The 27,399-nt window shown below is 40.6% G+C and overlaps 1 protein-coding gene across 50 annotated transcripts in view; it reads right to left on the bottom strand.

Moving 5' to 3' along the window:
• Positions 1–27,399, bottom strand: part of RBFOX2 (RNA binding fox-1 homolog 2) — a 272,076-nt gene that overhangs the window by 42,426 nt on the left and 202,251 nt on the right. For 25 of the 50 annotated variants that reach the window (XR_002343804.2, XR_014845235.1, XM_021090996.2 and 22 more), the window contains 2 exon segments: positions 20,550–20,774; positions 822–968 (listed from right to left, as the gene is read on the bottom strand). Coding sequence is in view for 47 of the 50 variants with exons in the window: in XM_021090996.2 (XP_020946655.1) it covers positions 822–968; positions 20,550–20,774 (372 nt within the window). In the remaining 3 variants the exon portion in view is untranslated. 50 annotated transcript variants of the gene reach the window in all.

The following is a 27,399-nucleotide window of genomic DNA, read 5'->3' as shown; positions in this document are numbered from 1 at the left end:
AAGAACAACTACCATTTCCTGCCAAAAAGCTCTTCCAGCACTTCAAGAACCTCCTTGAAGGTTCATTAAATCTCAGCCCTGGCCCTTGTTTCAGGGTAGAAAACGCATCCAGGGCGTCAGCGGACAGTGAGAGAACTCTGCTCCAGGACCTTATCACCGTGAAGCGGCCACCACCAAGGCTTAAAGAAGGGCATTTGCTTTTCAGATAATGCGCTAGGCAGCTACAGTTTTTCTGTTTTTTGTTTTAAATAATTATCTCTCATTCCTAGTTCAAGTGAGGAGTTAGGTCAAATTAAAACAGGCAACAACACATTAGCCCAGAAGAAAGATAAGATTCTCAGTAGTCACTCATGTCTAAGTAACTTAAATCTTTGCTATTACACTTTGTTTTCATGACAGTGATTTTGGGAGGAAGGAAACAGCTGGAAGAACAAACACATCAGGTAGCAAACTAACCCCCTAAAGCTGGTTTTAGATCACAGATATTATTTCATTTAATTCAGAACCTTTGAAAGGCAGGATTCTGAATTAAATTCTGACCTGATTTTAGCACTGAAAGCCTTGCATCCCAAGAAAACCCTCAGTCCCAGGCAAACGGGCTTGGACAGTCACCACCACAGGTAAGAACTTACTAGGCTAACGTGGAGAATAGACCAGGTGACGGGAAAGATCCTAAAGCCTTATGAAAGTATTCCCTTGCCTCAGGATCTTTCTCAATTTATTTGCAGTTTTATCCTAAAGGACTAAATGACGAATAATACATTTGGTGGGTTAGAGTATATTTTAATTGTAAAACCCAAAAAAGGACTTCAGAGACTTACCCCAAACATCTGCCGGAGGTCAGGGTCCCGGAAGCGGAAAGGAATATTAGAGACATGCAGTCGTTTCGGGGTAGATTTACTCTCTGAATTTTCACTGCTTTGTGTCTGTGACTGCTGGCCGTCTGTCTGTGCGCCCCCTTCTGTCTGCTAAGCAGAGAAATAAAAATCATTAAGTGAAAATGAAATACAACAATTTCACAAGAATTACATAAAGTCTTCCCCTACCCTAATCATTCTCAGTGTCTTTAAGCAGAAATCACAGCTGTCTCCTCAAAAACATCATATTATCTGTATTCAAAATGCTGTAGGGTATAAAAATTTATGTCTTTTGTATATGTGTAGTATGTTAGTAAAGTAGGAGATACTATAAACACTAAGTGACCTCCTCAAGAACACATGGAGAAACATTAGGATAACAAGGTATAAAAATAGCACATTATTCTTAGATCCCAGAATTTCTGGTCAATGATTTCAGGAAATAAGGGAATATTTTTATATTTCATTCCCTCTATTATTTCCAGAGTTTATGACTACTGGGTTATTATTTATAACAATAAATAATAACACTGGGGACTTGGCTTAAAAACTGAAGAAAACTCTTACTCTGAAACGGATCTGTACTCTCCTCCCTAATTTATGCAATTCCTACTGCTTTAGCAGAGGGAACCCACCTTTCTGTGGCCTAGAGCAAAGCTGCGTTTAGAAAATCTGTTGGGGAGTTCCCGTCGTGGCTCAGTGGTTAACGAATCCGACTAGGAACCATGAGGTTGCGGGTTCGGCCCCTGGCCTTGCTCAGTGGGTTAAGGATCTGGCGTTGCTGTGAGCTGTGGTGTAGGTTGCAGACGCGGCTTGGATCCCGAATTGCTGTGGCTCTGGTGTAGGCCAGTGGCTACAGCTCTGATTAGACCCCTAGCCTGGGAACCTCCATATGCCATGGGCGCGGCCCAAGAAATGGCAAAAAGACAAAAAGACAAAAAAAAAAAGAAAAAAAAAGAAAATCTGTTGGGAAAGGCTTGAAGGAACTCTGACTAATCTACCATGTACAGATATATGCTGGATTTGTATATATCCGTAGTGAAAGAATGGGTGTGCGTGTACATTTTTAATCATGAATCTCTTTTGCAACATCCCAGTCATGTGTTCAATAAATCCTCAAAAAAATCGCTATGTTGAGAAATACTTTTGATGAATATCTAACAGGTATGAAACACTACAGGCATTCATAACACATTGACTTTGAAGTATTAACCTGACAATTTAAGAACCTTAGTTAGTTTCTACTATTCCCTGAGAAGCACATGCTAAACTGGATGGCTCGCTGAGTTGATTAAACCAACATATTTTTAAAACAGGAGTGGAACTTGCCGTTCTTCTTATCTCAGTTGAATTAGAACTGAGTCCCTCCAGCAGATTCTTCTGGGTGCCACAGAATGGATCCCTCCACTTTGACCCAGTGTTCAGTTAAAAGAAACTGAACCAGACATACTTGTGGCTCAAAGGTTTGCGACCATCTTGGAATGAAATTAGAGACTTTTAAAATATAAAGGATGATCAGGAATAAACTCCCAATGAATACCAGCTTTTCAAGAGTCAATCTAAGTGATGAAAGCTTTCATCTCATTCCATTCAGGCCTTGCAGATGGTTTAAATGTGTAATGATTCATATGATACAAGAACAGCAGAAAAAGGAAGAGCTACGAAGCCATGTTCTGCGAAAGTGTAAGGTTTTCAATCATCAGTCTGGGCACAATGCAGACTAAACAAAACAAATTCCATTCAAAGGCAAAACTCACTAAGTTACTAAAACAGCATCATGGACACCAAACCGATAAGCATAAGTGAGCATCAATCACAACTAATGCTCCTTCAAACATCTTCCGACTTGCCTCTTACAGCTGGATCACATAAAACTCTTTCTTCAATCCAACTTTAAAACCACCAGATCTAATCCACAGGAGACGATGCGCCACGCTGAGCAAAGTTAAAAAAAGACCGATCCTAGCGCCACCACAGTTTTAAATATAACTTGTATGTATGTGAGGTGACAGGATAAATAAAAACTAATCATTACTTCAAAGAATGTTGCCTGAGGTACTTGTCTGTTGCTTTTGAGAATTTTCTACTGTCATGGAGACACAATTTACAAAGACAGTAAGAAGCTAGATTGGCTAATTTTCCAGCTTGTGTAAACATCTCTCTATCTATTATCTATCTATCTATCTAATTTTTTTTTTTTTTTTGGCAGCCCCCGAAGCATATGGAAGTTCCCAAGCTAGGGACTGAATCCAAGCCAGAGCTATGACCTACGCCATGGCTGTAGCAATGCTGGATCCATAACCCACTGGGCTGGACCAGGGATAGAACAAGTGCGTCCGCAGAGACAAGCCAGGTCAGTAACCCACTGCACCACAGCAGGAACGCCCTACATTTTTTTTAAAAAAAAGCATGACATCTTTAATTCTAGGGAGCCAGCAAGTGGAAAAAGTGAACCATTACTGCCAAAATTCTTAAGCTTTTGATTTTAAATAAATTTATAAATTGAAGCATAGATAGAAAATACACTCATGTAACCATCAAATTAGATCAACCAACAGAATGCCAATAGCACCTGTGGGCTCCACTCTAGTTCCTGTTCCCCTGCCAAAGAATCACCACTTTCCTAACTTCTAACTCCACAGATCAGTTCTGCTGTTTCTGAACTTCCTACAAGGAAAAAACAGGGGGGGGGAAGGGAATCATACACTATGTACTCTTCTGTTTCTGGCTTCGCTTACACATTACAATCGTGTCGCACACATATACTGTTGTACATTTCATAAACATACAGAATTTTTTCTGTATGAGCTGCTTCCCATTTTTGGCTATTAAGGATAATGATCCTATGAACATTCTTGCTGCCCATCTTTTGGTGCACAAGAGTAGGCATTCCTGGAGCTCCCTTGTGACACGGTGGGTTAAAGATCTGGTGTCACTGCAGTGGCTCAGGTCACTGCTGTGGCTTGGGTTCAATCCCTGGCCCTGGAATTTCCACATGCTGTGGGCGCTGCCCCCCGCCCCGCCAAAGAGCTGGCATTCCTGTTGGGTGAATATCTAGGCTTGGATTTGTTGGGTTAAGGGTATGTTTAAGTTCAGCCTTAAAAGATACCAGCAGTTTTGCAAAGTGACTGTACTACCTTCCACTCTGTCAACGCTGTGTGAATCTTCCAGCTGTTTTTCAGTATCACTATTTTCATTTCAACTGTTTGGGTGGGGGGCATCCTATCGTGGCTATAGTCTGCTTTCCTCTCTTTCAGCTTCAGACCTTTTCCTCTATTCACTTCTATTTTTTTTTAATTTTGCTGAAAAATGGCAATTCTTTTAAAAATAGTATTTCTTGAGTGCAAACTCTAAGACAGACCCTTACCTAAGCCTTTCAACAAATAATAATATTTAAACAGTGTTAACTCTCAGACATTAGCCTAAATGTTTTTACATATTTTAATCGTGATTCTTTCAACAACTCTAAAAGTAGGTTTGTTTGGGAGTTCCCATCGTGGCTCAGAGGAAACGAATCCTACTAGTATCCATGAGGATGCAGGTTCCATCCCTGGCCTCACTCAGGGGCCAGGGATCCGGCATTACCGTGGCTGTGGCGCAGGCTGTCAGCTGCAGCTCCGATTTGACCCCTGGGAACCTCCGTATGCCGCAGGTGTGGCCCAAATAAATAAATAAAAGTAGGTGTGTTTGTTTTATATAGAGAATGGATTCTCTCCTTTTGACCCGGTGTTCAGCTACAAGAAATTGAATCAGAGATACTTTTGGCTCAGAGATGTTAGCAACCATATTGAACGGACTGAGGAACAGAGGATTTGCCCAAGGAATGGGCCAGGGATCTGCATCCAGGCAGTCTTGGCCCCAAGGGTATACATTTCTTCTCACTGTATTATACTGTACTTTATGGGTATTGCTTTCTTTAATCCCCAAGGTAATCTATGAGGCAGGTACAATTACTCCAACTGACAGTGGCAGAAACGAAGGCATGGAGAGATGAAGTTCTTTGCCCAAGGTCACATAGTAAGTGGCACAGCAGGAATTCAACGCCAGGCAGCCCCGCTTCATATGCTAAAGCTCCCCCCCTCCAGCACTGCACTCCCGCTCTCTCCTCTCCTCTTCAGAAAGGAGAACACGTGTGCTTCCCACCCTCTACCTTCTCAGGACCTTCGCCTGAAGAAGCAAGACTTCCCCGGGGCGGGGCAGGCATGGGGGTGAGGGACCGGGGGAACTATACAGGGGGTGGCATGTATTCTGTGCCTTGAGGGAACAGGAGCGGGTCAGCCCCTGCAGGGGAGGAAGAGGAGAGGAGGAAACCCAGCAAAGGCACACTGACAACTATAAAGGAAAAAGGGCCTCGGACAACTAAACTGATGCTTGGGGCTGAAGTGCAGATTTCTGTACATTTCTTTGGAAACAGGAACAGGAAATATACGCTGCATGCAATTAAATGAGATCACATTTGCCATCTGCCATCCTCAAGTTGAAGTTTACCTCACTATAAATACATATATCAGAGAGCAAAAGTAAATACAAGTTTTTAGGCTATATCTTTGCGAAAAATGGTGAATTCAACTGTTCTGAGAAAAATCTCAGTCAATACAGCATTGGTTTGCTTTCTTTTCTTTTCTTTTTCTTTTTTTTTTTTGTCTTTTTGCCATTTCTAGGGCCACTCCCACGGCATATGGAGGTTCCCAGGCTAGGGGTCTAATCGGAGCTGTAGCCACTGGCCTACACCACAGCCACAGCAACGCGGGATCCGAGCTGCGTCTGCAACCTACACCACAGCTCATGGCAATGCTGGATCCTTAACCCACTGAGCAAGAGCAGGTATCGAACCCTCAATCTCATGGTTCCTAGTCAGATTCGTTAACCACTGCGCCATGACGGGAACTCCTGGTTTGCTTTATTTTCTATTGTTAGCTGCTGGGTGACTTTGTTACTATGCTGACAACCTCACAAGATTCTGTTTTGCCTTCTGTGGTGAGTCTGTGACCCCATCGATTCTCTGGACAGGGGATGAGAGCGAAGAGGCTGGAGTCCGTGTCCTGTCTACTACGAGGACTGGCGACGCCGCTGGATGCAATCATGTGACTAAAGCCCACACATCCAGTCCTCAAATCTCACGGCTACTCCAGTGAGGTCGACTATCTGTCCACACTGACGTGAAGCCCAGGGCACCTGACATTGAAGGGCGAACAAGTCTCACAACCTCATTCTAGAAATCAGGACCAAAAAAAAAAAAAAAATGAACTCAAACTTTTAAAATTCTAAGTTAGGGGGAAAAAAAAAACCCACCAACCAAACTCCTTCAGAATTTTGAAGGTAACTCTCAAAGGTAGCATAGCATCTGGTGGTGCTGAGAAATCCGAAGGCATTAAGATCCTTGTCTTTTTGTATGTGCCTTTTCCCCACTCCCTCTCATTTGTAGACTATCCAAATACATCCAGGGCCGTAAAATTTCAAGTGACATGCATTTATGTGGGTTTGTTTTATTCTGTTCTATTTTTCTGAGAATTCTGTGGTCTCTTTTAAGCTGGAAACTAATACCCTCCAGTCCTGAGATGTTTTTTGAATTATTTTGCTTTTGATTCCCACCCCATACATTCTGCCTTTCTCTTTTCCTGGAACTTGTATCATTAGAGATTAGATCTCTGGACTGTCCTCTAATTTCCTTATCTCTTGCATTTTCCAGCTCTGTCTTTGGCTCCGTTTTCTGGAATACAGGTCCTTAATCCTTTATCTGAAAACTCTGGGGCCAAATGTAATGTACATTTGTTTTTATTCTTTATCTTCCATGCTGTAGTAACCCTTGGCTGTCTTGTTCAAAATTAAGAATTAAGGGTGGGTAGTTCTCCTTGTGGCTCAGCCAGTTAAGAACCTGACATAGTGTCAATGAGGATGCGAGTTTGACCCCTGGCTTCCCTCAATCTGTTAATGATCTGGCACTGCCACAAGCTGTGACGTAGATCCCAAGTGTGGCTTGGATTTGGTGTTGCTGTGGCTGTGGTGTAGGTCTGCAGCTGCAGCTCTGATTTGACCCCTCACCTGAGAACTTCCATATGCAGAGGTGAGCCCCCGCCCCTGCCCCCCCCCCAAAAAAAAAAAAAGAATTGAGAGGGATGGGTAGCTAAAAAATAGATTGGAAGTTCTGAGTGGGTGGGATGGAGGGGCTTGATGACTTTGTTACTGATTCTAATTCAGTAAGGTAAGCAATTTCTTGGGGAAATCCAACTTGTGCATCTCTGAGTTTTCCTCTTGAGTTAGGTTCTCCAGAGAAGAGTTTTCCAAATCTTCTCACTGGCACCATCAGTTTCTGAAATTCAATTTTTTTGTGGTGTAAATGGAATCATTTCCTAGCTTTCCCCCACTACTGGCATAGGAAGAAGCTCATTTGGGTCTGCTAAGTTAGTTACTAATTGGCCATCTGCTCTCTAGCTTCCAAACTTATCAATTCTCCTGTTCTTATTTTTTATATTCCCAAAAACCACTTACTGCATTTTTGGAGGAAGCAAAATTAGATAGTTGTTTTCAAAAGTAACCTGAAATTAATAAGTATTAATAAAATCTTCTAATACTATATGCACATATTTTAATGAAGGCAGCAAAATAGGATAACACAGCCTATATTTGTTTCGAGATGACTTGTATAAAATATTGAGGGAAATATGGCTTGCTTTCAAAAATAACTGTAGTATAGTTCTTGTCGTGGCACAGTGGTTAACGAATCCGACTAGGAACCATGAGGTTGTGGGTTCAATCCCTGGCCTTGCTCAGTGGGTTAAGGATCCAGCGTTGCCGTGAGCTGTGGTGTAGGTTGCAGATACAGCAAAAGACAAAGAAAAAAAACAAAAAAACCCAAAAACCTGTAGTATCTCAAGAGCCTTTATTATAGCGCTTCTCCAACGCATACATGAAAAGCTGAGGTAGGGCAAGCTGAGACCTTGGAAATGAGACATGGTTATCAGCTAACAGCAAATCTATAAATACAGGGTTTTTTTTTTTTTTTTCCATTTCTCTGTTCTGTAGAGCCTGGAACTACTTCAGATATAAATTGAGGATGATTAAAAAATATTCTGAGATAAGCAGACATGACAACTAACTGTCATCTGGAATACTGGATTGGATTCAGAACAGAAAACTAGTGACTGAATAAGGTCCATATTTTATGTAACAGTATTGTACCAACACTTCTTATTGTCTGGTTTTGAAAAGCTGTACTATACCCATGTAAGATGTTCATATCAGGGGAAGTTAGATGAAGGGTAAACAGAAACTTTCCTACTACTTTTGTAACTTTACTGTAAGTCTAAAATTATTTCAAAATAAAGAACTATTAAAAAAAGATAAAACAGCTCCTACAGCTCAAAAAAACAAAAACAAAACCAACCAAACAAAAAAACCCAGTCCCCAAATGCAGAAAACCCAAATAGACATTTCTCCGAAGAAGACCTATGGATGGCCAGTAGGCACATGAAAAGATGTTCAACTTCACTAATTATTAGAGAAATGCAAATCAAAACTACAAAGAGACATCACCTCACACTGATCAGAATGGCCATCATTGAAAAGCCAGACCATAAAAGCCAGATGCTTGGAGAGGCTGTGGAGAAAGGGAACCTTTCCACACTGTCGGTGGGAATGTAAATTGGTGCAGCTGCTACAGAAAACAGTATGGAGGTTCCTTACAAAACTAAAAATAGATTTACCATATGATCCAGTTATCCCACTCCTGGGCATCTATCCAGATAAAACTATAATTGAAAAAGACACATCACCCCAGTGTTCATAGCAGCACTGCTTATAATACCCAAGACATGGAAACAACCTAAATGTTCACCATCAGATGGATGGATAAAGAAGATGCAGTGTGTATGCGCACAGTGGAATACAACCCAGCCATAGAAAAGAATGAGGTAGTGTCTTTTGCAGCAACATGGATGCAATCAGAGATTATCATACTAAACGAATTAAGTCAGAAAGATAAATATCATATGATATCACTCACATGTGGAATCTGAAATGTGATACAATTGAACCTATTCATAAAACAAAACAGATTCATAAGTTTTTTCAAAGTCTGTGAGTCAGTATCTGTTCTGCAAAGTTCACTGTCCTTTTTTAATTAAAAAATTTTTTTTTTTTAAATTTTTGGTCTTTTGTCCTTTTAGGGCCGCACCTGTGGCATATGGGGGTTCCCAGGCCGGCCTACGCCAGAGCCACAGCAACAGCAATGACAGATCTGAGCCTCGCCTGCGACCTATATCACAGCTCTCAGCCACGCCGGATCTTTAGCACACTGAGCAAGGCCAGGGATCAGACCTGCAACCTCATGGTTCCTGGATGGATTCATTTTTGCTGCTCCACGACAGGAACTCCCTTTTTCAGATTCCACATGTCACTGATAGCATTTGATGTTGGTGTCTCATTGTCTGACTGACTTCACTTTAGCATGATAATTTCAAGGTCCATCCATGTTGCTGCAAATGCTGTTCTTTCCTTTTAATGGCTGAGTCATGTTCCATTGTGTATATGTTCCACATCTTCTTGATCCACTCCTCTGTCGATGGGCACTTAGGTTGCTTCCACATCTTGGCCATTGTATAGAGTGCTGCAATGACCACTGGAGTACATGTGTCTTTTCGAGTCATGGTTTTCTTTGGATAGATGCTCAGGAGTGGGATTGCTGGATCAAATGGGAGCTCTGTTTTTAGTTTTCTGAGGCATCTCCATCCTGTTTTCTTTTTTTTTTTTTTTTTTTGTCTTTTTGCCATTTCTTGGGCCGCTCCCGCGGCATATGGAGGTTCCTAGGCTAGGGGTCCAATCGGAGCTGCAGCCACCGGCCTACGCCAGAGCCACAGCAACGCGGGATCCAAGCTGCGTCTGCAACCTACACCACAGCTCACGGCAACGCCGGATCCTTAACCCACTGAGCAAGGCCAGGGATTGAACCTGCAACCTCATGGTTCCTAGTCGGATTCGTTAACCACTGCCACTGCGCCACGACGGGAACTCCTCCATCCTGTTTTCCACAGTGGTTGCACCAAATTACATTCGAACCAATGTAATAGGGTTCCTTTTTCTCCACACCCTTTCCAGCACTTATTGTTTGGAGACTTTAGATGATGGCCATTCTGGCTGGTGTGTGGTGGTACCTCACAGTAGTTATGATTTGCATTTCTCTAATAATGAGTGATGTTGAACATCTTTTCATGCGTTTTTTGGCCAGCTGTATACGTCTTCTTTGGAGAATTGTCTGTTTAGATCTTCTGCCCATTTTTGATGAGGTTGTTCATTTTTTGGGTATTGAGCTACAGAATGTGTTTATAAATTTTGGAGATTAATCCCTTGTCAGTCACTTCACTTGCAAATCTTTTCTCCCATTCTGCGGGTTTCTTTTCATTTTGTTTAGGGTTGGTTTCCTTTGCTGTGCAGAAACTTTTAAGTGCCATTTGTTTATTTTTGTTTTTATTGTCATTACTCTAAGAGGTGGAGCTGAAAAGATGTTGCTGTGGTTTATGTTGGAGAGTGTTTGGCCTACGTTTTCCTCTAAGAGTTTTATAGTATCCGGTCTTACATCTAGGTCTTTAATCCACTTTGAGTTTATTTTTGTGTAGGGTGTTAGGGAGTGTTCTAATTTCATTTTTTTCCATGTGGCTGTCCAGTTTTCCTAGCACCACTTACTGAATGAGCATATTCTTGCCTCCTTTGTCATAGATTAGTTGACTGTAGGTGTGTGGGTTTAATTCTGGGTTTTCTATCCTGTTCCATTGATCTACATTTGTCTTTGTGCCAGTACCATACATTTTTGATGACTATAGCTTTGTAGTATAATCTGAAGTCAGGGAGCCTGGTTTCTCCAGCTCCATTTTTCTTTTTCAGGATGTCTTTGGCTATTCTGGGTCTTTTATGCTTCCAAATAAACTTTAAAATAGTTTCTTCTAGTTCTGTGAATAACGTCTTTGGTAATTTAATAAGGATTGCACTGAATGTGTAGTTTGCCTTGGGTAGTATAGCCATATATTGACTCATAGACTTTGAAAAACTTATGGTTTCCAAATGAGACAGGTTGCGGGGGTGGGGGGAGGCACTGAGGTTCACGATGGAAATGCTATAAAATTTGGTTGTGATGATTGTTATACAACTATAAATGTAATTAAAAAATAAAAATTAAATTATATTAAAAAATCCATAGAGACAGAAAACAAACTTATGGTTACGGAAGGGGAGTGGGGAAGGATGAATTTGGAGTTTGGGATGAGCAGATATAAGCTACTATATATAAATTAGTTAAACAAAGTCCAACTGTATAGCACAGAGAACTATATCCAACATCCTGTAATAAAACATAATGGAGGGATTTTCCATTGCGGCACAGTGGAAATGAATCCAACTAGGAACCATGAGGTTGATCCCTGGCCTCACTCAGCAGGTTAAGGATCTGGCATTGCAGTGAGCTGAGGTGTAGGTCAAAGATGTGGCTCGAATTCCACACTGCTATGGCTGTGGTGTAGGCTGGCAGCTGTAGCTCTCATTAGACCCCTAGCCTGGGAACTTCCATATGCTGTGGGTGTGGCCCTAAAGAGACAAAAGCCAAAAAAAAAAACCCACAATGGAAAAGAATACATGTGTATATGATACTGAGTCACTTTGCTATATATCAGAAACTAACACAACACTGCAAATCAACTGTACTTCCACTTTAAAAACAAAGAAAGAAAGGCACTCTTTAAACCTGTATAAGGCAAGAGATTTTATAGGCAGAGGGAGCAGCAACAGAGAAGTTACATTTTCATTTGCTGACTGATTAAAGCATTTCCTTATATAGAATAAAGGAAAGTCTTGGAACTTGGTCAGGCAGGTAAGTGCTGATTGGCGTCCATGTTTTCTTTCTTTCTTTCTTTCTTTTTTTTTTTTTTTTTTCTTTTCTTTCTGGGAGAGCCAAGCATAGAAACTTAAGTTTTGGTTTGCTGACATGGTACTTTATATGAGCAACTCCATCTTGAGTCCAGTCTGGTCCCTTTAAAAAAACCAATGTAAATCTTCCCAAATAAAAGCTCTGTCAGGAATTCCCACTGTGGCTCAGTAGAATCTGAGGAGTTTCCATCATAGCTCAGTGGTTAATGAACCTGACTAGCATCACGAGGATGTGGGTTTGATCCCTGGCCTTGCTCGGTGGGTTAAGGATCTGACATTGCTGTGAGCTGTGGTGTAGGTCACAGATGTGGCTCGGATCTGGCGTTGCTGTGGCTGTGGTGTAGGCTGGCAGCTACAGCTCTCATTCAACCTTAGCCTGGGAACTTTCATATGCTGCAAGATGAGGCCCTTAAAAAAAAAAAAGCTTTGTTAATAATTGCCTAATTTCAAAACTATAGGAATTGTACGGCAGTTCACATGGCATCTCTACTTTAGCAATTAGTAGAAAAAAAAGAATTTTGGGATGTCAGAAATTTTTGTACTTTTTTGTGCTAATACCCTTCTGGTTTTGTGCCATGCTGCTTTGATTACTGTAGCTTTGTAGTGTTGTCTGAAGTATGGAAAGATTATGCCTCCAGCTTTGTTCTTTTTCCTCAGGATTGCTTTGGCAATTCTGAATTTTTCATGGTTCCATATAAATTTTAGGATTATTTGTTACAGTCCTGTGAAAAATGTCATAAGAAATCTGATAGAGATTGCATTAAATTTGTAGATTGGTTTGGGTAGCAAGGCCATTTTAACAAAATCAATTTTTCTAATACAAGAGCATGGGCTATCTTTCCATTTCTTTGAATCATCTTTAATTTACTTTACCAATGTTTTATAGTTCTCAGCACATAGTTCTTTAACCTCTTTGGTCAGGTTTATTCCCAAGTATTTTTTTTTTTTCTTTTGGATGTGATTTTAAAAGGGATTTTTTTTTTTTTTAACTTCCCCTCTCTGATGCTTCATTGTTAGTGTAAAGAAATGCAACTGATTTCTGTATACTAATCTTGCTTCCTGCTATCTTGCTGAATTTATCAGTTCTAGCAGACTTTGTATAGTGTCTTTAGGGCTTTCTATATATAGCACCATGTCATCTGCAATAATGACAATTTTACTCAGAGTGCCTTTCTATCTGCTACATTGGATGATACCTAATTCATGAATCACTGAATAAAGAAAGCCAGTTAGATCTTTCTAATTTATTCTGTTAAATTTTGTTAATGGTTTAAAATGTGCACAGAGGTGAAATGTCATTAATTTTTCTATATCACACAATCTTAATTCTGAATGACTCAAATTCGTCTAAAATAAGACAGTGATGTATTTTATACCCAAGAGATTCTAATGGAAAGGTCATTGCCCAAAACAGCTTTAAGCACATCTAAAGGAGATGTGTGCATGTGTACATGCTTCAAAAATCACAGAGCAATACTTCCCAAAGGGTAGAATGACAGGTCTGCAGAGTGTTAACTGGTATTTGGAAAAAATGAGTTTCATGGTCAAATAAATTTGAGAAATACTGGACTAAAACAAAATTAACACGTTTCTTGAGAATTTTGAAGAGAGAAAACTCACCTTTCTCCCTAAACATATATTATACATATCATTCATTCACTCATTTTTGTAGAGCAAGTTATAAAATTCACTTTGAAAAAAATACTGTCTTTATCAGAATGGCTCTTAGAGCACTAGCTCCCAAGATTGTAAAGAAAAAAAAAAAAGACAAAGGAGAAAAGAGATATATAATTGGACAGCCTGTTAATTTGCATTATTTTAAGTAAAGAACTGCTTATAACACTTTCTTTGAAATGAAATAATTATACGCTAGTATAATTATAGCTAATATTTATCAAACATTTATTATGTGCCAGGCAATAACTTTGCTATTCAGAAGCTTCTGTTGTGGCCCAGTGGTAACAAAACCGACTAGTATCCATAAGATCCCTGGCCCCATTCAGTGGGCTAAGGATCCGGTGCTGCCGTGAGCTATGGTGTAGGTTATAGACATGGCTCAGATTTGGCGTTGCTGTGGCTGTGGTGTGGCTGGCAGCTGCAGCTCCGATTTGACACCTAGCCTGGGAACTTCCATATGCCATGGGTACAGCCCTAAAAAGACAAACAAAAACCAAAAAACAAAACTCTGTAAGTTTGTTCTAGATGGAGTTCTTAGGTCTAAAGTTGAAGAGTAAATGGAAGCTAAGAAGATAAGACTACCTCTACAGATGCCGTTTATTTTTTATAATTTACACAGGGAAGCCAAAAAAAAAAAAAAAAAAAAAAAGACCTTGACTTAAAGCAGATTTCCTGAGTTCCAGCTCTGTTATGAGCTATCTAGCTGTAACCTTGTTCAAGTTGCTTAAAACTGCTGGCCTCTGCTGTAAAAGGAAGCCATGAGAGGATTTCTAAGATCCATTTTAGCTTTAAAATTCAGTGATTCAAATCAGGTTTTAACCGACTTCAAAAAATAGTATAAAATATTTATGGAAAATGCATAATTCTTGTACCCAGGTTAAGAAAAGCCATGCCACCAAATTAACCACTGGTGCTTCTTTATCGTCCCCCTAACACTCAGGAGGGCAGCAAGGGCCAGCACTTTTTAGCTCTAGTCTCTTTTGGGTGGAGCAGGGTGTGGATGGGTGGTGGTGGGAGTGGGGTTAACAATAGTAAAAAATTAATAAAGAAACAAAAATAAATAAATGAAGGATGCAAAGGAGAAGCAGTAATTATAAATTAATATTAACAATTTGCTGAAAGGGTTTCTTGAGTTTTATGTGATCCAAAGGGCAATTCTGTCCATTCAAAACTATGCATGCCAGGCTCTGAGTGTGGCTTTCTGTAGCAACTTTTGCATTTTCAGGGGAGGCAATAGTTTCCTCCTCAATCCATCTGTGAAAGTGCCAACTGCTCATTGGCATCAATGCTTCAGAACCGGAGTGTACAAGTAATTACTTTTTAAGGATAAACTGGTAATGAGTGGGGGTAGTTTGTACAGGCTCAGCGTCTCTACTTGTCGTTATTTGGGAGGAAAATTAGGGCCTCTTTTGGAAAACTGGATGGCTGGATGAATGACTCTTCTGCTGTCCCAAGCCCCTAACTCCAGCCTGGAAATGGAATGACAACGATCATACCTACACTATAGGCTGAAGGTAACATGGCCCAACAATACTCAATGGGAGAGAAGGATTTGGGCTCCATTTTTACCATTATATTCCGGAAGCCCTCGTGTGGGCAAACGGATCCATTGTTAAGGGCTGTAACTTCCTGGCTGTTTTAGTGGGTCATCAATCCACAAGGCATCTTCAAGTAAGGGTTGGTGAATGGCTAGACTGATCTTCTGATAGTTGAGAAATCCAAGAAAATCTGGCTTCACTCCAGAGAAAGAGTGTGCAAAAAAGAGAAGAAACTGAGGGTGATGAATAATATGGGACCTGAGTCATCTTTATTTAGAGGTCTGAAGACCCACCAATAAGGAGGGTTGTAACATCTACACTATCTCCTCAAATCTCTGCTTTAGATGTACCAACAACTGTGTCCAAACACTTCAAATGATGATTCTGACTAGCATCTTATCTGCCTTTATAGGCTTCTTTCATTCACTCGAAATCACTTACTAAACATCCATTATACGCCACTAGGAGTAGTAAGAAGGGGGCAAGTAACAGTTTCTGCTCTCAGGGAAAGTAGGAACCGATAGGCTGGGAGAATATGTATACAAATATAAACCTTGTATCTGAAGATCATTCACCAAAGATTACCTACTTCAAATGCTTTGGTTACTTATGCCTGCTGGCATTTGGAAAAATATCTAAACATATAGGAACCGAGGCCCTTTCTTCTCTGCAGGTGGGCTCAGTGATAACCAAGCCTCTGCAAACCCAGGTGGGAGACCCCTAACCGCTCTCTCTCTTGCTAATGCACAGTATGGGACCAACTGACTGTCAAAACAAGCTCTCACTTAAGGGCACAAGACACTTCTAGACCAAATGTTCTAGAAATACATTTGAGGAATAAAAATTCCAGACTTCATTGCTCATTTCTCAGGAAAGAAAATTTCCTTCTTGTTCCCTCCATCAACAAGATGGGACTAACCAACATAAACAAGATCTATATTAAAATACAGCTGTAGCTCACAATTAAAAAAATAAGCCCAAATAAATGAGGTCAACTGGAACAACTGATTTAAAAAGATGGGAAAAGCAATTATCTTAACCATTTAAACAAGTAATCTCCAAAGCTTTTCTAACTTATTCTCACTACAATCCTGTCATTGCAGTGCATGTGATCGATGAGGAGACTAAAACTTGGAATGTAAAATGATTTATCCAAGACACAGTTATTGAAATAAGGATGAAAACTCTTGGATTCTGATTTCCTTATTCTCCTCATCCAGTCAGCTGTTAAGTTCTGTTTAATCTCCCCTCATCATTTCTCACCAATCTATTTCCTCCTGCATTTAATCACTGCAACCCTCAGTCCAGAACCTCACTATCAACTCCAAGCATAAGACCCTTTCCTACCCAGTCTTCCTGCTTTTTGACTCGTCTGGTACAGTCAAGAGGTTAGGCTTCTGTAGCACAACTCTGCTCACTTTTACTTCCTGCTCAAATACCTTTGGTAAAGTCATTTCTCAGCTGGGCATTTAAATGCTCTTCCCAATTTGTACTTTCTCCCATCTTATTTCCTACTAGTCTCCACCAAGCACCCAAAGCTTCAGCCACATAGAAAGCCATGCTTTCACTCAAGGACATTTTCATCTTTTCCATCTCTCCAAGTCTGCTCTGAGAAATGACTTTCCTGATTCTTCTCACCACCATCTAAGTGTGTCTGAATTCTAGCCACTCATGATACAAGGTCCAGATCAATGCCTCGCTACCAAGAAGTCTAAGCATCTCTCTCCTCAGATCTCCCGTGGCACACCTGTTTCTTCTTTCATTTTTTTTCTCTAAGAACTATTTACTGAGTAACTGTTAAGTGTCAGGAACTATGATAAATTAGGGAATGCCAAAAACAAAACCCCCCAAAAATTACAGTTTAGTTAGGGAGACAAAAGTGAACAATGAAAAAAAAAATATACCTTATAAGTTCCACTAAAAATGGTCAGCTCAGGAGTCTATCTAAGCCTAAATGAAGGATACATAAATTTGGCTTTGCCCAGGAAAGTCAAGCAGGGCTTCCCAGCAGAGTTAACACTTAGAATGCATGGGAAAAGATGCACAAGTACCTGCTCAGAGGACCAGTCCGTAAATACACTACCTTCTTTCACTGAGTTGGAGATGGGGTCAGAATGGTAGACTGGAGAGTAAAGACTTAAATTCACCAAGTGTAAAAACAATAATATAACACATAGGGCTATGTTATGAACCATGATGAAATACTGTTTGTAGAAGCAATTCTTCTTTTTTTTTTTAATGGCCACACCTGAAGCATATGGAAGTTCCCGGGCCAGGGACTGAATCCGAGCTACAGCTGCAGCAATGCTGGATCCTTTAACCTACTGTGCTGGGCCAGGGTTTGAACCTGAGATGTTGCAGTTGGATTCTTAACCCAATGAACCATGGCAGGAACTCCTGGAAGCAATTCTTTTTTTTTTTTTTTTGTCTTTTCTAGGGCCTCACCCATGCATGTGGAGGTTCTCAGGCTAGGGGTCAAATCAGAGCTGTAGCCACTGGCCTACACCACAGCCATAGCAACGCCAGATCCAAGTCATGTCTGTGACCTACACCACAGCTCACAGCAATGCTGGATGCTTAACCCATTGAGCGAGGCCAGGGATCGAACCCACAACCTCATGGTTCCTAGTCGGATTCGTTAACCACTGAGCCACAATAGGAACTCTGTCCTGGAAGCAATTCTTAAACTGAAAAGTGTTATATAAATTTAAGATATCATTTATTTATAAATAACATTGCTTCATATTTATCTGTTGAATTTAATTGGCCACAGGAATTATCAGACTCTTTTTAATAAACATATAAGTAGAAGGTAAAAGTTTAACAATAATTTCTGTTGTCAAATCTAGGTTTTACAACCTACTGCTCAACCTCTCTCTATACACATACCACCTCCCCCAGAAACACACCTACACACAACTTCCAGAGGTAAAGCGGTGAATCCACTCACATTTAAAATATACACTTAAAAAATAAGAAGTATCTTCACCCAGAGCTTCCTAATAACTTCCCATTTTATTGTTAAGCAACTTTCTAAAATTATAGAACCTGTGCTATCTCTATAGGCACAACTCAAGGATTTTCCATTTTTCTCAGCACCTATAATTTCACAATTTACACACAATAAGATTCCTAAACTTATTTCAATATATCTTTAGGAACTTAAATTTGTCAATATGACACAAAACTATGTAATGAATAGTTTCTAACATGGGTGAGGAATCTTAATAGTACATTATTTCCATTAAGGGACAGAACTCACTGTTCATTCTGTCATTAGAAACACACAATCCGGGAATCTGAAACAATGGGAAATAGTGGCAATAGGGGAAAAAAAGAGAAAGAGAAGCGGGCAGTGGTGAGGAAAGGCTCGGGGCAGAGTTGTAAACTGCCAAGAAGTGGCTCAGGATGGGACCTCCGGTGACCACGCATGAATAGGTCAATGACTCCTCTCCTCCAAACAGTAAGAAAACTTGTCAGTCACTTCAGGGTTCTGGAAACTAAAGGCAGATAATAAATAGAGAAATTTCTAGGAAAAAATGCTAGAGCTTTAGGGTAAGGCCAGCGGGAGTCAACCACCCTACTGCCTGGGGCTACCCGAGCTCCAGGCCTCAGCTCTGCTGGGAGAGCTTCTCAGGACAGGGCGGAGGCCACGTGCACCAGGGGCTCTGCTGCCAGCGGGAGGCACCAGGTGGTGACGCAGTAGAAAACCACAGCTCTAAGCGGCAAACTTGTCAGGACTCAGACAGCGGAAATACAATTCTTCTAGCTTGAGGTTGAGGTCTGACTGGGGTGAGTGGTGGATCAGCTAGAAATCTGAAGGGAAGATCCTGAGACGCAGAACAGCCAGATTTCCCCGGCTGGCTGTGAATATATGGATGAGGCTGGGGAGACATAAGAGGGCTCAAGAGAAAGAAAAAGCCAAGGTACCGTGAGACCCGGCTGAACTCCGAATGTACTTCCCAACCCACAGACCCACAGGCGGTGGAAGCTTTCCAAGATCGAGGTGCTTAAGCACAACTTCTGCCCAAATCACTGGCTGACCACTAAGCTACGGAGACATAAGGGTGACTCCTCGCCAGGCTAAAAAGTAACACTGAGAAGTAAAATCACTAAGCAAACACATCAGTGGCTGCACACCAGGGAGGAGTCACAGTCCACAGTTTAAGTCCAGGCAAACTGTTTAAAACACACACACATACCCTCACCTACAGCTCTCAAAACAAAACAAAAATAAAAATAAAAACCTCAGAGTTGCTAAAATATATTACTAAAATGTTCAATTTATTGAAAAATTATAAGACATGCAAAGAAACAGGAAGAGTGTGGCCCTGACTCAAGAAACAGGCAGTGCTGGAACCGGGGCTCTGAGTGGGCCTGGATGCTGGAGTCAGCAGATGACTTCAAAGAAGTGATTACAAATGTATTCCAAGAATTAAAGGAAACACGATGACAAGAAGGAATATCAACAGTAACGGTGAGACAACAGTAATACAGAAAATAAAATGTATGGAAGAGAGCAGTAACGATAATAAAACCTCACATGAATTAAATTCTTTCACGTCTCCTAAAAGCCGCTTGAGGTAGGTAGTATTGTCTTCCTTTTATAGATGAGCCAGCCAAGGCAGAGAGCGATTAAATGACTGGCCGAAGGTCACGCTAAGTAGGGGCCACATTAGGACTCAAACCTAAAAAAATCTGGCAGACGAGCTGAGCTCTTAAATCATTTACGCCATCCGGCTGCAGATAAAGAGAAGAGGGTGAAGCAAGAAAGTGTTCTAGAGTTCTGGCACCAAAAGTTGCTAACTGATTAGATGTAGAGATGAAGGAAATAAAGAAATAAAGAATGACTCATAGGTTTGGATCGCCTCATAGGTGAGGGTAATCCAGTAGTATAATTATATGACAGAGAGAGGATACAAAGTAAGAGGGAAACAGGTCTAGGACCCAGCCCCGAAGTACTGCAACAATTAAAAGCTGAATAGAAGAGTTCCCTGATGGCCAAAGAGGTTAAGGATCCAGTGTTGTTACTGCTCTGGCTCGAGTTCGAACCCTGGCCCAGGAACTTCTGCATGCCGCAGGCATGGCTAAACAAAACAAAATGAAACATTTCAAAAAATCTGAACAGAGACAGAGGAACCAGCAAAAGACGAAGAAAGAACTTCCAGTGCTTAGGAGGAAAACAGGGAGCATCATGAAAGCCAAGAGCTAAGTGTTTCAAGCAGGGCGGAGGAGGCACTGTGCAGACTGCTGCTGAGATTGTGTAAGATGAGGATGGAGAAGGGACCACTGTAAGAACAGTAGCCCGCTGCCCTCATCATTGCACTTAACCTTGCTATACTGTCTGTCCCATCTCTAGACTGCTAAGCTCCTGGTCGATGACCATGAGCTTTATTCTAAATCCTCATCTTCCAATCACACTGCTTGGAGTAGAAGGGAAACGACATGACCGCTACGGAATATAACGTAACTGCAAAGTCAACTCAAAGGGCTTTCGGGTACGATGAGCACGCGGATTTCAATACGAGGACACGCCTCCTCCCATCCACCCCCTCATCACACATACCGTCAGAGATCCGTTCTGTGTGCTGGGGGAGTTGCTACTCTGCTCCCCATGGGCTTGCGTGCTGCCGTAGAGGGTCAGGTTATGCTCACTGGTCTGGCCGGCATAGTCCTGAGTGTGTGGCACTCCATACTCGGCGGGAATTCCATTCTGTGGAGGTGGCGGAAACGGGATTGTAGTAAAAGGCTGAACCATTGCATCAGGAGTTGCTGTTGGCTCCTGGTTACCCTACGACAAACAGAGAAAGAGAAAATAAGGAGAAAAAGCGACTTTAAATTCCCATTACATAACTATTTGAAGGTCAGTAAACAAAATTCTCACTGCAGTATTTTCTCACTGCTCAGGTAAAATGGAACATTCTTGCCTCAGGATTAGGAGAAATATTGCTACATGTACACATACAGAAGTATGTGTGGAGACACACGCACACATGCCCAATTTCTATCAACAGGCCCATGACCATATTAAAGCTGACCAGTTAGCAAAGGGCCAAAGTTTTATATTAAACCAAAAATTTTTAAATGTCAGGAAATTTTTCACAGAAGATAATTTATAAGCATTGAAATTAGTTTAGGCTATTAGTATTTTCTTTAGGACACTCTATTCCTTTAGTGACGCCTATGGAAAAACAAATCAATTTCATTAAGTCACAATTCATAGCAACAGTCAGAATGACATTATAAATTAAATCCTCAAAACCAGACAATATAGACCTCTAGATTTTAAGAACACAGAGTTTAAGAGAAAGTTACTATTAAAAAAAAATTAACCTTTAGATTTCAAGGTAGACATTTATTTAAGCTTTAGCTATGAAGTTAATAAAAAAACAAAAACCCCCTTCCTTAAATTAGAAACATCAGAACTAGACAAAAAAATTCCCCAGACAAAAAAGATTTTGCAAAGACCTCCCTTCTCAACAACTGACCTCCTGACTTTCTATTTTATTTTACAAAAGGCAGAGCCTTATTTTACCAAAGATACACAAGTCTGCAAAGCCTTGGGCCACTGTCCTTTTTTTTTTTTTTTTTAATAAACTCAATGAATTTTGTTACATTAATACTTGTACCACAATTGGGGCATTGTCCTTCTGGAAGTAGCTGGCAGAGATGGCCATATGCTTCAAAGTGTTAGCACTCTGATAAGCTTTTTTCCTTATATTTAGACATCAAAATCACTAAGGATCAAAGAAAAGATAAGCTTATGTCACTTGGTTTCCTCCTAGTCACGAGCATCACTTCAAACAAGGAAGCAACTCCTCCTCTTTGTTTCTCTCAGTCCCAGTTACCCTTCTTTCCCTCAACTTAAGACAGGGCACTCTACCCACTGAGAGCTGCAGGAAACTGAATGTCCAGCAGCATTTTCTTAACATCGTCCCAGGGTTTCAATGTTACCTTGATGGCCATTAAACTCATACTATCTCAAACAAAATGAATCCAGAACTGGAGAAAGATCTCATGCTATTTTTAAGGGAAGGTTCAACCATCATTACCAAAACGTGCATAAAATAAAACAGAACAGGAGTTCCTATCATGGCGCAGTGGTTCCAACTGGGAACCATGAGGTTGCTGGTTCGATCCCTGGCCTTGCTCAGTGGGTTAAGGATCCAGCATTGCCGTGAGCTGTGGCTCCCGATTAGACCCCTAGCCTGGGAACCTCCATATGCTGTGGGAGCGGCCCTAGAAAAGACAAAAAAAAAAAATAAAAATAAAAAATAAAAAAATAAAACAGAACAAATCTATGAAGGCTGTTTATAAATACAGAAATATAGCATCATGGATTAGAAAGTTGGATATTCTTAAGATTGACCATGTACCCCAAAGCCCTCAAACCCAACCGAAATCTCGGTAGGTATTTTTGCATAAATTGACAAGTTGTTATTAAAACTTAGAGATGCAAAGACCTAAAATAGCCAAAACAATTTTGAAAAAGATCAAAAACTGGAGGATTTATACTATTTGACTTCAAAAATTCTTAAAAAGTGATAGTAATCAAAACAGTGTGGTACTGGCTTAAAGACAGACAAACAGATAAATGAGATAGAAAAGAATCCAGAGATAAACATATATCTTTAAAGTGAATATTAAGGCATCAAGTCAATTCAATGGAAGAAAGGAAAGACTTTTCAAAAAATGAAAAACTGAAACCCAATGGAAAAAAATAAACCTCAACTCTCACCCTGCATATGCAAAAGTTAACTTGAAACAGGTAATAGACCAACATGTAAGAGCCGAACTATAAAACTTCTAGGAAAAAAAAAAATCAGGAAAATCTTCACAACCCTGTGATAAAAAAAATTCTTGGAACATAAAAAATAAGAACTATTAAAGAAAAAATTGATAAAATAGATTTCATCAAAATTAAAACAAACAAACAAACAACCATTCTTTGAAAGGCACCATTAAAATAAAGAGACAAGGAATTCCCGTCATGGTGCAGCAGAAACAAATCCAACTAGGAACCATGAGGGTGCGGGTTGGATCCCTGGCCTTGCTCAGTGGGCTAAAGATCTGGCGTTGCTGCAGCTGTGGTGTAGGCTGGCAGCTGTGGCTCTGACTGGACCCTTAGCCTGGGAACCTCCATATGCCACGGGTGGCGGCCCTAAAACACACACACACACACACACACACACACACACACACACACACACACACACACAAAGAGACAAGACAGAGGTTTGGGGATTCACAATACATATATCTGGTAAAGGACACATACCCAGAATCTATAAAGATCTGTTACAAATCATAATGAAAAGAACAAAGCATGTTTTAAAAATGACAAATGACTTTACCAACAATTTCCCACAAAGAGACCAATGAGCAGAAAATACATGAACAATTATTACTACTTTTTTTGGGCTGCACCCCTGGCGTGTGGAAGTTGCCCGGCCAGGGAGTGAACCTGAACCACAGCATTGACCTAAGCTGTTGCAGTGACAATGCCAGATCCTTAACCCATTGTGCCACAAGGTAAGTCCCATCAACAACTATTTTAAAATATATAAATAACTGTTTTAAAACGAGTAATAACCAGTTATTTAAAAGAGTAACAAAATTTATATTATAAAATATATAATCAGGAGTTCTTGCTGTGGCTCACTTGGTTAAGAATCCAACTGCAGTGGCTTGGGTTGCTGCAGGGTTCAATCCCCAGCACAGCACAGTGGGTTAAGGGCTCTGGCGCTGTTGCATGTGCAGTGTATGTTGCTGCTGTGGCTCAGAGTCAATCCCTGACCCGGCAACTTCCATGTGCTATAGGTACAGCCATTAAAAAAACAAAAGAAGGAGTTCCCGTTGTGGCTCAGGGGTTAACGAATCTGATTAGGAACCATGGGGTTGCAGGTTCGATCCCTGGCCTTGCTCAGTGGGTTGGGGATCCGGCGTTGGCGTGAGCTGTGGTGTAGGTCGCAGACGCGGCTCGGATCCCAGGATGCTGTGGCTCTGGTGTAGGCCGGTGGCTACAGCTCTGATTAGACCCCTAGCCTGGGAACCTCCATGTGCCTCGGGTGCAGCCCTAGAAAAGGCAAAAAGACCAAAAAAAAAAAAAAAAAAAATCTAAAAAAACAAAAGAAAACAGTATATAATACGAAATAAGACCTGAATAAATATAAAGATATAATTTGTTTCTGGAGGAATACTAAATATAAAAAGACCAATGCCTCTCCAAATAAAATGTATATCTAATATAATTTCTCATCAGAAGAAAATGATGTCTAGAAAAGGAAACAGGACATAATACTTTTCCAATTTACCTATGAAAAACTACGAAGTTAGGAAAAGGAAAAGCTACGAAGAGGGGCATGCTCTAACGTATATTAAAATTTGTCATAAAACCACTCTGATCAAACAGTAAGAATATACCAAGTGACTAATGGAACACTGATAATCCTAAAACAGATTCGAGTTTACACAGAAACCTAGAAGACAAAGGCGGCATTTCAATTCATTGGGGTTGGGCGGAATGGTTTATTTATTATATGGTATTTGTAAATGCTGACTACCTGCCAGAAAGAAAATACTCATACTCCATTCCAAAAAAGGAATGAAATCTATTATAACAACCAAAACAGAAGAGATCTTGGGAGTATTATATGGGTGCAGGACTCTTAAGTAAGACTGTAAACCTAAAAACCAGAAAGCTGGGGGCGGGGGGCGGTTGGCAAGGTAAGTTGGGAAGGAAAGAAGAGAGGTGGGCTGGGAAGGAGCGGAAGAGAGCTGGGGAGAAATGGAGTTCAAAGCCAAAAGAAAAACCAACTGGGAGAAAACATCTGCACCAGGAAAAACAGACACACTGGTTATCATCACTAAGGCAACTGATAAGAAACACACAAGAGAAAAGGAGGCAGAGAATGTAAGTGAACAATTCACAGAAGATGAAATACAAATGGCTATATGATGAAAATGCTTAACCTCGCTAACAAATTAAAATACACATAATAGCAAAATAAGTCCAATTTTTTAGTCGTCAAATCACAAAAAAATTAAGAACAGTTTTATTGACATGTAATTGACATACACTGTTGGCTCCCTGAATCTGTGGGTTCCACATCGTGGATTCAAATGATTGCAGACAAAAAAATATTAGGGAAAAAAATTCCGGAGAGTAAAACTTCAATTTGCCATAGTCTGGCAACTATTTACAATGTAGTTACAACTATTTACATAGCATTTACATTGTATTAGGTATAATAAGTAATCTAGAAATGACAAAGTATATGGGAGGATGTGCATAGATTACAAGCAAAAACTATGCCACTTTATAGGAGGGACTTGAGCATTTGTAGATTTTGGTACCTGTAGGGGGTCCTGGAACCAACCCCCTGCAGAAATCAAGGGACAACTGTACAATACGCCGCACCCATTTATTTACAGCGTACCATTTGCTAAGTTTTGACATATGTATTATGTACACTCACGAAATCATCGCCACAATCAAAATGGTGAATGTTTCTATCCAAAATCCCCTAAAATTTCCTCATGCTCCTAATGGTATATATTACTTTTGTAACAAAGCCTATGAAGTATTTTTAATATGAAAGAGAACGATGAAAAATGTAATAAGAGGACGGCAATACGCTGAAGCACTGAATCACTGTGCTATTCTTCAGAAAATAGTAGTGACATTATCTGGAGACAAAAAATCCATAACCGTCTTTCATTTTAAAGTTGCACAGCATCTAAATGCAGCCATCCGCAATGTCTAAGAATCACATCCACACAGTACTAAGGGTTGCTTTATTATTATTTTTTTATATATTTATTTTTTTGTCTTTTTGCTATTTCTTTGGGCCGCTCCCACGGCATATGGAGGTTCCCAGGCTAGGGGTTCAATCAGAGCTGTAGCCAACAGCCTATGCCAGGGCCACAGCAACGCGGGATCCGAGCCTCGTCTGCAACCTACACCACAGCTCACAGCAACACCAGATCTTTAACCCACTGAACAAGGCCAGGGATCGAACCCACAACCTCATGGTTCCTAGTCGGATTCATTAACCACTGTGCCACGACGGGAACTCCCAGGGTTGCTTTAGGTAGACATCTTCCCTTTATTTAGTTCCTAAAGATTCTCTTAGGAAACCTTTAAATTTTTACCCATAATTTTTCAGGGAAAAAATATTCTTGTCATCATTGGTATATAAGTTCTTTTCATGATATCAAGGTCAGGGTATTGTAAATGATTTCTCCTTAGCTCTTCCGGGTGTCCTAAGGAGGACATAAAAGAATCCTTTCCCTTTTCTTTCAAATTGTTTAGTGCTATTTACCTACCTACCTACCCACCTGCCCACCCTGCTTCAGAGGCCCTCACGGGATTTACTGACCTAAAGATAGATATGAAAGAGAAAATTCAATTTCAGGTGGAGTGGCAAATGCGGAGAATAAGAGCACCAAAGGTCTCCATAGATCTACCCTTCAACTCCAGGCATAAATATACTCTCAGAGACACAGGAAGGATCTACTAAATACCACCCCCCCCAGTGGCTTAAAGACACTGTTGCCCAGCTTGATTAACATGGCAAAGGGGGCTTCTAAGGTGTCCTCTCAGAGTCTCCTTGACTCCAGCCCCGTCCTCACCTCAGTCCTGCTGGGGATGCTGCTCCGGGCACACCAAGCACAGGGTGGTGTTACCTTGCCCACGGAGCCAGTCCTGAGAAAATGGCCCAGTCAACTGAATAATCGTGCCAGTTAACAGTGGGAGATGCGGGAAGGAAGGCAAAAAACGTTTTATAGGATCCACTGGTGGCCTTGGCACTATGTGTTTCAAAGAAATTCAAGACAGGCAGAGACTGAACTAGCTCCCCATCCAAAAAGGGGAATGTAAACCTCTGGTAGGAGGTCCTGAAGAAATTCTTGGTAGTTTGTTACCTACAGAGATGAAAACTTTCACTTTTTTTTTTTTTTTTTTTAGTTAAAAACCATGATGTTTACATACCAAAGAAATGAAATTGGGATAGGAGTGATTTTGCACTTTAGCTCATCCACTCTGCAACGTCTAAATATATTCCCAGGTATACATTATTATAATTTGGAAATGGTTACATGGTTTCAGATGTCTACTAAATTTCCAGGCTATCCTCCAAAGCTGTAAGGTCGGCAGGGAAGCACTGCAGCCCCAGACAGATGTAACAGTTCACATGATTATCTCCAGGCAAGTGTTTACGTCTGAGTTCATATGAAAATGCTTTGTTTTTAATATCGTAAGCTAAACAGCTCAAGTGTATCTCATCTGAGAAAATGAATTAACTTTTTCGTGCAGTCTGCAAAACTAGACCCGATTTCTCTTTTTCCTAATTTAGCAGTCCATGACCTCTCTATCCACAAGATTAAAAACCAGACAGTAAGCAGTGCTGTGCAAA

The sequence above is a fragment of the Sus scrofa genome, chromosome 5 (assembly GCF_054392235.1).
Source record: "Sus scrofa isolate SSC_HxYL_T2T_F1_AM1 chromosome 5, Sscrofa_HxYL_maternal_Yorkshire_Landrace_v2.0, whole genome shotgun sequence".
NCBI classification, from domain to species: Eukaryota; Metazoa; Chordata; class Mammalia; order Artiodactyla; family Suidae; genus Sus; species Sus scrofa.
This window is presented reverse-complemented; position numbering and strand designations above follow the sequence as displayed.